The sequence below is a fragment of the Petromyzon marinus genome, unplaced genomic scaffold (assembly GCF_048934315.1).
Source record: "Petromyzon marinus isolate PM22_M1 ecotype Great Lakes invasive population unplaced genomic scaffold, UKy_Petmar_22M1.pri1.0 PM_G_Scaffold_44, whole genome shotgun sequence".
Classification (NCBI taxonomy): Eukaryota; Metazoa; Chordata; class Hyperoartia; order Petromyzontiformes; family Petromyzontidae; genus Petromyzon; species Petromyzon marinus.
In genome coordinates this window covers 1,417,311-1,430,244 of record NW_027422996.1, presented here as the reverse complement: position 1 = coordinate 1,430,244, position 12,934 = coordinate 1,417,311, and the positions used below count along the sequence as shown (strand labels likewise).

Sequence of the window (12,934 nt, the reverse complement as noted above, 5' to 3'; positions counted from 1 at the left end):
TAGGGCTAGGCCATTTTTCGACTTACGATGGGGGGGTCGTCGTAACGCATCTCCGTCGTGAGTCGGGGACTACCCTGTACACCGGGGCAAGGGCCCAGGACAAGTGTGGATATCTCTCACGACAGTTTTAACTGTGGGTGGACATTGAACACAGGTGGTGGGGTCGTTAAGAGCAACGCGCTAAACCGCTGAGACGCTTACTCCACACGTAACACGATCGCCTTCGCCGGGGCTGTGCCAGCCTTAGAGAAGGTGCTTGGTCGGAGCACGTGCACCAACAGCATATGCAGGTTATCTAGGAAATATTTGATACGTGTCTAGATTTGTGTCTGTCTCTGTGTGTCCCTCCCGTCTCTCTCTCTCTGTGTGTGTGTGTGTGGCTGTGTTTCCCTCAACTCCCCGTCTGCGTGACATCCCACATTGCTGTTGAGCGGGCCTATCTCTCCCTGGGGGCTGTAAAACAAATTCCGTTGGGGGGGGCCACATGATGGCACAACTTCCAAATGCATTTGAAAAGCAGTTGGCAATGCCAAAAGGATTATACCAAATATGAATTAACGTAGCATCTGACCAGCGTACATATTTACACAGACGACAATTCGCGTTGTTGACTATGATGATGACTCGTGCAAAGGTGTGGCTTGCCGCCTGCAATGAATACCTTGCACCATTGCCGGTCAGCGTCGATGGACTTGCACGACATGGTCACAGCATCTTCGAATCTCCCCAACTTGACGTAAGTCATGGCCATGTTGCAGAAGAGCAGGGAAACAACTCTGCCAGGAGTCACACGTCAGCTGTCGCTTAATGCCACGACTCGGGGTTTGTTTCACTGAAATCCACTCGCAGCGATTAATGAATGAATGTCATGATTTACAGCAAAGGTCTCTAGTTTTTTTTTTTTAAAGGGCATTTACTGCCAATGCAACAGTTCATCCCACGAAAGCACAAACACCTCCTGGCATAGGCCTGGCCTACAAGGGGAAGCATTATCACCCGTTATTACATCTCGGACCCAGCTGATGCCTGTCTCTATGTGTAGTGGTTGGTGGCACTGTGCCATGAACTCAGTTACCCGGGTTCGATTCCCAGTCACGGCCACCACCAGTGACGATTATCTGAACCGGTCCTGGGCCTCTCCTAGGTCGACTCAGCCTCAAATGAGTACCTGGTGTGGTGTGTAGTAAACATCGCCACTGGGGAGACAAAGGCGGTCGGGCGTGGTGCTGGCCACCCACCCCCTCTTGTGCGGTGCCGGCTTCGTAGGTGCTCGCTAACAGCACTTGCCACTACAGTCTGTTAAGGCTACACGGGGGATCTTTGCCTTTGTATTTTGTCTTGCTGTCTCTCCTGTATCTCTGTATTCCTTTGTCTACCCTCGGTGCCTGTCTCTATTGGTAGTTCTCTTCACTTTAAGTTAATTTCACGAGTTATTTACTGTGGGTACTTTATTTAATGCAATTACACTGATTGTTTTTGGTCTCAGCCAAGAATGATCGGTACAAGTCTAGGCCTAGCCTAATGCATGGTAAATAAACAGTCAAAAGTGACTACTTTCTGTTAAAACAATTACTATTAAAATGTTTCGTGGTATTCATAAACAAGACGGAAGCTTGTGTTGCCTCCGAAACGTCGCGATTTCATTTTTAGTCGTTTTCATTATTTTATTTTTTTACCTAACGTGGGACTTTACCGCAAAAAAACAAAGAGCACGAATCCTTGCAGTCACGGAAAGCTTCAAATCAAATTCTAGATTTGAAGCTTTCGTGACTGCAAGGATTCATAACTCTTTTGGTTTCATTCATGTGTCGGGAGCACAGTTCAGAGACGACCTGGATTATATATACACAGGTTAAGGGAGGGGCTGGGATAAGTTACCCCTTTGATAGCGATCAAAGGAGCACTTGCCCTGAAACGTGAAGCAGGCGTCTTCTTTGGTTCTATCGGTAAAGTCACGTAGAATGAGAATAAAATAATAAATTGATAAAATAAAATAACACAATAAAATTCTCACGACGTTTCGGCCACAACACAAGCGGCCTTCATCAGGTGAAGGGACGAGACTGTCTGGTAGGACAGCGCTGGAGTGAAAGAGCCACGTTCAGATCACGACTTTTAAGCTGTGTGAGAGGAAACAAAGCGCCCTCAACTTTAGCACCACGGATAGCTACGGGCCCCGTTCAGACGGACGAGTTCATCCATGGTCGGAACAGAGGAGGGGGAGAGAGACAGCTTAGAGTCGCGGCATCTCTTCAGAAAGGTGAGAGACTCGATTAGTTGAGCCTTCTTATCCCAGGCGGTTGAGGGAAGGGCGGGGGGGAGGAGTCAGCAAATCAAAGTTCAAATAAAATCCCGACTCGGGATGGTTGCGCAACAAGCGCCGAGTCTCCATCGCACAACGCACAGCAGCTGCTACCTCGCGACCGCGTTCCTTGACCCTGTAACAATCTCACGTTGTGACCTCCAGCCGATCAGCGCCACCACATTGATTATTCTTCTTTGGTTCTTTCGGTAAAGTCACCACCGTCACCACGTAGAATGAGAATGAAATAATAAATTGATAAAATAAAATAACACAATAATAATATTCTAACACGACGTTTCGGCCACAACACAAGCGGCCTTCATCAGGCGAAGGGGACGAGACTGTCTGGTAGGACAGCGCTGTAGTGAGAATATTATTATTGTGTTATTTTATTTTATCAATTTATTATTTTATTCTCATTCTACGTGGTGGTGGTGGTGACTTTACCGAAAGAACCAAAGAAGATGAATCCTTGCAGTCACGAAAGCTTCAAATCGAAATTTAACCACGTTGATTATTATTATTGTCAACGCCGGGGCAATCCCGTGACGACGTACGCGTGTGACCAAGCTGAGATGTCACAAATTCCATTTGGAACCTGCCCGTTAGATGTCACGATATGCGTCTGCATTTGACGATACCTGCCGACAGAGGCGGAGTGGCAGAGTTGCAGGGACAGAGCCTCCTCGTAGATTTTGAGGGCTTCAAGGTAGTAGCCCATGTGAAATAAATCCTTCCCCATCCGATTCATTACGATGGAGAGCGCATCCACTTCTTCTACAAATTCAGCCTGCACACATCACCCAACACAACATCAACACATCACCTGCACACATCACCCAACACTACATCAACACATCACCTGCACACAACATCAGCACATCACCGACAAACATCACCCAACACAACATCAACACATCACCTACACACATCACCTGCACACAACATCAGTACATCACCTGCACACATCACCCAACACTACATCCGCACATCACCTGCACACAACATCAACACATCACCTACACACATCACCTGCACACATCAGTACATCACCTGCACACATCACCTGCACACATCAGTACATCACCTGCACGCAACATCAACACATCACCTGCACACAACATCAGCACATCACCTACACACATCACCCAACACAACATCAACACATCACCTACACACATCACCTGCACACAACATCAGTACATCACCTGCACACATCACCCAACACTACATCAGTACATCACCTACACACATCACCTGCACACAACATCAACACATCACCTGCACACAACATCAGCACATCACCTACACACATCACTCAACACAACATCAACACATCACCAACACACATCACCTGCACACAACATCAGTACATCACCTGCACACATCACCCAACACTACATCAGTACATCACCTACACACATCACCTGCACACAACATCAACACATCACCTACACACATCACCTGCACACAACATCAGTACATCACCTACACACATCACCCAACACTACATCAGTACATCACCTACACACATCACCTGCACACAACATCAGCACATCACCTACACACATCACCTACACACAACATCACCTACACAACAACATCACCTACACACTACATCACCTACACACTACATCACCCACACAACATCACCTACACACTACATCACCTACACACTACATCACCTACACACAACATCACCTACACAACAACATCACCTACACACAACATCACCTACACTACATCACCTACACAACAACATCACCCACACACCACACCACCGTGTGAACCACGTGGTGCACCACCACCACCCCCTCTCCTCTCTCCCCGTGTGCGCCCTCCTACCTGGCTCATCGTTGCCTGCTGACGGGTTCCGCCGATGCCAGCCATTGGCGAGGTTACACGCGAAAAACTATTCCCTCGCGTGGCGGTGCCGGCGGGCTGATAGGAGGGGGAGGTCCGACGTTTCGCGCCGCCGGGCCCGGGGTGACGCGACCCCCAAGCTCGTTTGCGACCACGTGCGAGGCCTTAATAGGGCGCTTTTAGAAAACGTAGCGCGGATAAGGCGACCACGTGACAGCGAGGCTAGAATTCCGTAGAACTGATAAGTGCTGCCCCTCCCCCGTAGACTCCTGTTAATACGCACTGTACTTTAACACGCGCAAGAGTACTGTACCTGCCCCCCTGTTACAGTCGTCCACAAACCCCCCCCAGCTTATAACCAATTTGGTTTCGCCCTCCCCCCCAGCTTGTAACCAATTTGGTTTCGCCCACCCCCCCAGCTTGAAACCAATTTGGTTTCGCCCACCCCCTTAGCTAGTAACCAATTTGGTTTCGCCCACCCCCTTAGCTAGTAACCAATTTGGTTTCGCCCACCCCCTCAGCTTGTAACCAATTTGGTTTCGCCCACCCCCCCTCAGCTTGTAACCAATTTGGTTTCGCCCTCCCCCCCAGCTTGTAACCAATTTGGTTTCGCCCACCCCCTCAGCTAGTAACCAATTTGGTTTCGCCCACCCCCTCAGCTTGTAACCAATTTGGTTTCGCCCACCCCCCCCAGCTTGTAACCAATTTGGTTCCGCCCACCCCCCCCAGCTTATAACCAATTTGGTTTCGCCCACCCCCTCAGCTAGTAACCAATTTGGTTTCGCCCACCCCCTCAGCTTGTAACCAATTTGGTTTCGCCCACCCCCCCTCAGCTTGTAACCAATTTGGTTTCGCCCACCCCCCCTCAGCTTGTAACCAATTTGGTTTCGCCCACCCCCCCCCAGCTTGTAACCAATTTGGTTTCGCCCTCCCCCCCTCAGCTTGACACCAATTTGGTTTCGCCCGTCAGCGTCACGATTTTGGTTCCACTTCACTTTGTAAGATCTCGGCTGGCCTTGGGAGTTTGCGGCTGAGGGAGTTTGCGACTGAGTGAGTTTTTTTTTAAACTTCCATCTTAATCCACCCGCACTTTTAAACATTTAAAACAAACAAAATACAAAATGTACCGACCGAGATTAATCGATTAACCCCTCGTTTTAAAAAGCGATCGAAACTAAAAAAAGCCGGCTTCGGGGCCTGCAAGTCTGGGGGCCTTTAGCCGATTTCTTCCCTTCAATCGATCGAATGATCGATCGATCGAACTCGTGGTGGTGGTGGTGTTTAACGTCGTTCGCGTGGACATCGTGAAACAACACGCCACGTGAACACAAAGACAAAGATCCCCCGTGTAGCCTTAGCAGGCTGTAGGGGGCAAGTGGTGTTAGTGACCCCCTTCACATTCTAAAGATAAACACGTGTACACACAGTGTACACACAGTGTACACACACAGTGTACACACACGTGTGTACACACACTCAGTGTACACACACTCAGTGTACACACACACACACGTGTATACACACACGTGTACACACACAGTGTACACACACACAGTGTACACACACACACACGTGTACACACACAGTGTACACACACACAGTGTACACACACACACAGTGTACACACACACACACACACGTGTACACACACACGTGTACACACACACACAGTGTACACACAGTGTACACACACACACGTGTACACACACACACGTGTACACACACACACAGTGTACACACACACAGTGTACACACACACACGTGTACACACAGTGTACACACACACAGTGTACACACACACACATGTAGCAAGAACAACAACAATAACAACAACACTTATTTGCCCTCTGCTCGTCTCGTTGTGATCGTGCATGTGTCCGATTTGCTTGTGTTCACCGCCTTTGTATTCCTCAACTGTGTTGCTTAATTTTATTTTACGGGAAGCATATTAAGATATATTCTTAGTTCTTTCGGTAAAGTCACGTTGAAGGGAAGCAATAAAATATATATATAAAACAATAAAAATAATATGAATTACTGCAGTCACGAAAGCTTTAAATCTAAATTTAAGCATATTAAGAGTTTACATTTTAACGTAAAGTAACAAGAAAATGTTGACACTCGTGAGAACTTTCAACGAGAAATGTGTCTCTGGGGAAGGATTCCAGAGGCACGCGTTGACCAACGAAGGCGGACAAGTGGGGAGGAGAGATAATCTTTTTGACTTTGTGAAGATATTAACATCACGTTTGTTATCATGTTGCAAGTGTGTTAACCGTTCATTTATTTGGGTTGATAGTATTTCATTAAAAAGCATACTTAATTTTTTTTTGCTGTGAATCACATTTTAAATATATGTATACACAATGTTGGGCACGTTATTGTTAGAATGTTTAATAATTGCACCACACAGTGGAATTAAAACCTTTAATTTGTCAGTACGTAAAAAAATATTTGTTACAAGTTTAAACGGAATGCATTTAAGAAAAACACACGAATGTAGTTTGCTTGGAAATAATTAATGAATATTGATATATTTTTTATTTAAAGCTTTCGTGACTGCAGGGATTCATATTGTTGGTAATTCGGTAAAGTCACCTGCACGTAGAAGGGAAACAATAAAATAATAAAAATATAAAACAATAAAATTATTGTAAAACAATAAAGTTATTATTCTTGGTTCTTTCGGTAAAGTCACCACCACGTAGAAGGGAAACAATAAAATAATAAAAATATAAAACAATAAAATTATTGTAAAACAATAAAATTATTATTCTTGGTTCTTTCGGTAAAGTCACCACCACGTAGAAGGGAAACAATAAAATAATAAAAATAATAAAACAATAAAATTATTGTAAAACAAAATTATTATTCTTGGTTCTTTCGGTAAAGTCACCACCACGTAGAAGGGAAACAATAAAATAATAAAAAATATAAAACAATAAAATTATTGTAAAACAATACAATTATTTTTCTTGGTTCTTTTTGCAAAGTCACCTGCACGTAGAAGGGAACCAATAAAATAATACAAAATATAAAACAATAAAATTATTGTAAAACAATAAAATTATTATTCTTGGTTCTTTTTGTAAAGTCACCTGCACGTAGAAGGGAACCAATAAAATAATACAAAATATAAAACAATAAAATTCTCACGACGTTTCGACCGCAACACAAGCAATCATCATCAGATGATTTTATTGTTATTGTGTTATATTTTTATTATTTCATTGTTTCCCTTCTAACGTGGTGGTGACTTTACCAAAAGAACCAAGAATATGAATCCCTGCAGTCACGGAAGCTTTAAATCAAAATTCGTTCTTTTTTTTCTATTAAAAGCGACAGCCCCGTAATGTGTTAACATTTTTGTTGAAGCCCTCTATTGTATATTGTGTGCCGTTGTATTGATATGGGCAAGGATAACTTAGGCGACTATCTCTGCGAGTCTCGGTGAAATCCCCTAACCCCCTTCATCTCGTGAAACGTCGTGGGAATTGTATCGCGTGATTTTATTATTTTATTCTCATTCTCTCACGTGGTGGTGGTGACTTTACCGAGAGAAGCAAAGAAGACGAATCCTGTATCATTATCACTTAGGGGCCGCCCATAAATGACGTCACGCACCTATGGAGGGCGTCAGACGTTTGTGACGATGTGTGACGTAGGGGGGGAGGAGGGGTTGAGAAATGTGACGTCACATCAAAATGCGCAACTTTAAATATCTATATTCTTAGCTCTTTCGGTAAAGTCACGTTGAAGGGAAACAATAAAATAATAAAAATATATAAAACAATAAAAATTCTCACGACGTTTCGACCATAACACAAACGGTCGTCATCAGGCGTTATGGTCGAAACGTCGTGAGAATTTTTATTGTTTTATATATATTGTTATTTTATTGTTTCCCTTCAACGTGACTTTACCGAAAGAGCTAAGAATATGAATTACTGCAGTCACGAAAGCTTTAAATCAAAATTTAAATATCTACTTAATTAAATAGAATTGTTATAACGGCACTAATTTTGAATAATTTTCATTATTAACTATTTGATGTTTTAAATTTACTAAGGTCACCTTTTATTTATTCCATGAAGGAGCATTTCGCTTCTCCGTGGGAGAATGGTGATGCATACATTTAGTAAAAAACATTTTGAATGATTGTTATTAAACATTTTGATTTTAATGATTCTACCAGGGCTTTTCATTCTGTGGAATGAATATGTAATTGATATTATTGTACTCTCCATTTTGCTTCGTTCTACTGCAAAGTTTCAAGTATTTTTTTAATAGAATTACTTTTAATATTTTATAATTCTACAAATGTTTTCTCCTACAACATCAGAGTGCAGCGCCACATTAAATACGCACTACAATGACAATAGTGTAAAGCGATTTGAAGCGTGTTTCATTTTAAAATGGAAATATGGTTTGGGGGGTGTGGGGGGCAGAACTTTGTGACGTCATATTTCAGGGGCGTCTGACTTTGTGACGCTGTGTGACGAGGGGGGCAGGGGGGGGGTAAAAAATCGGCCAAACTCGTGTGACGTCATTTATGGACGGCCCCTTATGGGAACATTGCTTTTGACATACACGATTTTGAGATAGGCGTGCTTTTCGCGTATGCCAAGGAGTGCCTGTGGGGAGCGGTTAGTGTAGCGGTTAGTGCGCCGAGCTACAAACCTGGCGACCCGGGTTCGATTCCCACTCACGGCCAACACCAGTGACGATTGTCTGAACTGCTCCCGGGCCTCCCCTAGGTCGACTCAGCCTCAAATGAGTACCTGGTGCGATGCGGAAACATTGCCACGAAGGAGACAAAGGGTGGCCGGGCGTGGTGTTGGCCACCCACCCCCCTTGTTTGCTGTGCCGGCCTTCATAGGTGCTTCCCTAACAGCACTTGCCCCGACAGTCTGTTACAGGCTACACGGGGAGGGGGTCTTTGTAATGCAGGGGTCGGGAACCTTTTTGACTAAGAGAGCCATGAAAGCAAAAAATTTGGAAATTTATTTCAGTGAGAGCCATATAATATATTTTAAAAGTGAATTCAACTAAATGTCAGTATAATAAGCCTCTGAATTTATTCTTTTAAATAATGTTGTTATAACACTCACCATTAATGCGACTTCTGGTGCTGCATGGATTTGCTGATGTCTTTGTAGTCGGGTTGGTACTTGGTGAGGTTAAGCTTCATGCAAGCGTTGAGGCTTTCATCCGTTAAACGTGATCGTAGGTTGGACTTGATGTTTTTAAGATGTGAGAATGACTGCTCACATGCATACGTAGATCCAAACATGGTCAATACAGCAATACTCACACGCTGCAGTGTGTGGTATGTGACAGGAAGCGCGTTCCAAGTTTTGAGAATCAGCTGGTCTTCGGGTTGGAGTTTTTTCATTTCTGTCCACATGTGCTTGCTCGCTAACTCCGTTTTCTGTCGTGTGATTCTTTCCAAATCTTCATTCAGTGACTTGAACTTATTCACCCACATGTCTGAGGCCTTCAGGTCAGCCACTTCTGCTTCAAAATCTCTGACGGAGACACCAGGGATGTAATTCAGGTCGGCTGTGTTCAGTGAACACTCGTTTGGATGGGTGATGAACTTAAAAAGACGAGTGTGCTCACGAAATTCTCCAAAGCGTGCTTTGAAGGACTGTAGGAGACTGGACGTGCAGCCAGCTAGCTGGTGGAGATCAAGGTTTTGAATGGGCTCACTTGCTGTGCATGCATCTTTAAATTGGCTCAGTTTTTCAAAATGTAGTAAACGACCTGTTTCAAGATCCGTGATGAAAAGCTCCAGCTTGTTTTCAAAAGCAAATACAGCTTGTTGAAGGGATAACACTGTATTTCCAATGCCTTGCATTTTCACGTTGAGCTGGTTCAGATGTTCAGTCAGATCTACGAGATAGTAAAACTTGAGGAGCCACTCGGTGTCGGCTAGCTCAGGATGCCCGACGCCTTTCATTTCAAGGAAAGTCCGGATTTCGTTCAGGCAAGCCGCAAAACGGCTAAGCACCTTCCCTCTTGACAACCAACGCACATTGCTGTGCAAAAGCAGACCAGGATAGTTATTTACAACTTCATCCAGCAGTGTTTTAAACTGGCGATCATTTAAGGCTCGGGCAACAATAAAGTTGATCACACGAATGACCAGCGACATCACTTCGCCAAACTGCCTGTCACACATCTGAGCACAAAGTGCCTCCTGGTGTATAATGCAATGGAAACTTAGGATGGGTCTATTTTCATGTTCACGGAGAAGCGCCACAAATCCTTTGTTTTTCCCCACCATACACGGAGCACTATCAGTACACACTGAGAGAAGTTTATCCATAGGTAGACTTTTTTCTTGAGCAAACTCCATGAATTGAATAAATCCTCACCTCTTGTGGACCCTTTTAATGGCAGAACAGCAAGACTTTCTTCGCGCAGTGTGTCACCAACAGCATATCTTGCAATCACGCTGAACTGCGACAAATGGCTCACGTCTGTTGACTCATCCAAAGCCAGAGAAAAGAACGGCGCTGCATTTATGTCCTTCACTTGCGTTTCCTCCACTTTGTTTGCCATCACGATGGTACGATCATGAACAGTTCTTGCCGACAGAGGCATGTCTTGTATCCGTTTGATTATCTTGTCTTTGTTCGGAAGATCATCAAAAAGTTCATTGGCTACATCCAGCATGAACGTTTTAGCATACTCGCCATCTGTGAATGGTTTTCCGTTCCTCACTATTGCTAAAGAACCAGCAAAGCTAGCCGAATTATAGTCACCTTGCCGGGTCCATACGCGGAGTTGCTGCTGGCTAGCTTGCACCCTGCTCAGAAGCTCTTGGCACGCTTTCTTTCTGCTGTCTCCCGCAGGGTATTTTGATGCAAAGGTAGCGTGGCGCGTGTCGAAGTGCCGCTTTACATTCGACCGTTTCAACGATGTAATTTTGTCATTGCAAATTAGACACACCGCAGAACCCGCTCTCTCCACAAAGGCGAATTCTTCGGTCCATTCGTCCTGAAATGTACGATACTCGTCGTCTTTTTTTCTTTTCGCCATCTTCTTCGTCGAAGGGTTAGCTTTGAGCTAATGACCGAGCAGACGCAGTCTCAGACTGATTCAAAAGGGGGCGTTTACCTGTTTTACCCAGCAACGGCAAACGTAGGCCAGTATCATCCAATTAAAATAATGGACAATTGCTCCTGCAGCCCTGAACAGGACATGCGCAGTGGAAAATCGATGGATGGATTAAAACAAGTGAGAATATTTTGTTTTATCTGCGAGCCATATGCAATCATCAAAAGAGCCACATCTGGCTCGCGAGCCATAGGTTCCCGACCCCTGTTGTAATGGAACAAATTCTGAATTAAACTCTAAGAGACAGGGACAGGAGCGTGTGTATGTTGAGCGTCTTTCGCACCGTACGTAGCCAAACCGTGCTGACCAGAGGCGTGGGGGAAGGGCAACGAACTTCAACGCAAAATCAGCTTCAAAGAAGTTTGTTTTCGGCATAGAGAAAGCACATTGATTAGAGAACGTACGAAAAGGTAAGAGACACATTGTCAAGAGAGAGGCGAGCGGGATTGTGCAGGGCGTTGGCGTTCTAAGGCACGGCCAAGGGCAGTGTCAGAGAATGTAAGTGTGTGGGCACGTCTAGTAGAACCTCTTTTGCACTGCACGTAGCCACCCGTGCTAATCGGGACAGCGGCCCAGCCAAGAGGAGAAAACGTGCCTGAGACCATCCCACTGCCGAGTTGGGAGCGATGAAAATCGGCTCATTCATTGGTTACGTTTTTTTGAAGCCAGCTGGCCAGGCGTTAGGGCAAAACGGAGCCCAACCTTTCACCCAGGCAACTGGCGAGCACGGACTAAGCTTGTGATTCGCATGCACTAACCTACGTACCCGCTCACCTACCCACCCAACCTATACAAGACAAAGATCCCCCGTGTAGTCTTAACAGGCTGTTGGAGGAGGTGCCGTTAGCGAGCACCTATGAGGGCCGGCACGGGTGGGTGGCCGGCACCACGCCTGATCGCCTTCGTCTCCCGAGTGGCGATGTTTACATACTGCATTCGGTAATCATTTGAGGCTGAGTCGACCTAGGAGAGGCATATAATCGGTTCAGATAATTGTCACTGGTGTTGGCCGTCAGCGGGAATCGGGTTCGTAGCGCAGCAGCGTGCTAACCGCTACAGTACCGCTCCCCATATCTACCTGTGCACCTCCCTGCCCACATGCATGTCCACCTACATGCCTACCTACCTGCCTGCCTGCCTCGTCACGCACTCGCAAACCCACTCATATACTTGCCCACCTACACGCCTACCCGTGCGCCTGCATGCACACCTATCCGTCTACCCGCTCGCCCACCCACCCACCCACACACCCACACGCCCACACACCCACCCACCCACCTAACCCGCCCGCCCACCGGTAAATTAACGCTGCCCCCCACGTTCCTCGCTGCGTTTCGGTAGCAAGGGGGGGGGCCGATGCAGCGCCTCACCGTGCGCAAGAAGGAGACAGCGGAGGTGGCGGGCGCCGAGATGTCATTTGCGCTGTCGCAACGGGCGCGCCACGCCGCCCGTGTGCTTCTGCAGCGCTTCCCCGACACTGGCTCTGACCCAGGTTCGTTCCCGCTTTGGAGTTGCCGGCGACGTTTTTTTTTTCCGTGGTGCTCCATTGGTGCCCTCTATCAACTAATCTATTCAGGCATTATTTTACCGGGTAAGGCTGCGCTGAGCTGCGTAGCCATTTATCAGCAGCGACCTGGCCAC

At 45.9% G+C, this 12,934-nt stretch overlaps 2 protein-coding genes across 2 annotated transcripts in view; one reads left to right on the top strand and one right to left on the bottom strand.

Moving 5' to 3' along the window:
- LOC116958731 (TPR and ankyrin repeat-containing protein 1-like) overlaps positions 1–4,444 on the bottom strand; it is a 32,748-nt gene extending 28,304 nt beyond the window's left edge. The window contains exons 1-3 of the mRNA XM_076061875.1: positions 4,151–4,444; positions 2,947–3,095; positions 662–776 (exon numbers count right to left, since the gene is read on the bottom strand). Of these exons, the coding sequence (XP_075917990.1) occupies positions 662–776; positions 2,947–3,095; positions 4,151–4,195 (309 nt within the window). The 5' untranslated portion in view covers positions 4,196–4,444. The remainder of the gene's footprint in view (positions 1–661; positions 777–2,946; positions 3,096–4,150) is intronic.
- Positions 4,445–5,129: 685 nt separating this feature from the next.
- Positions 5,130–12,934, top strand: part of LOC142917283 (3'-5' RNA helicase YTHDC2-like) — a 56,552-nt gene continuing 48,747 nt past the window's right edge. Inside the window, exons 1-2 of the mRNA XM_076061907.1 lie at positions 5,130–5,218; positions 12,635–12,785. Of these exons, the coding sequence (XP_075918022.1) occupies positions 12,650–12,785 (136 nt within the window). The 5' untranslated portion in view covers positions 5,130–5,218; positions 12,635–12,649. The remainder of the gene's footprint in view (positions 5,219–12,634; positions 12,786–12,934) is intronic.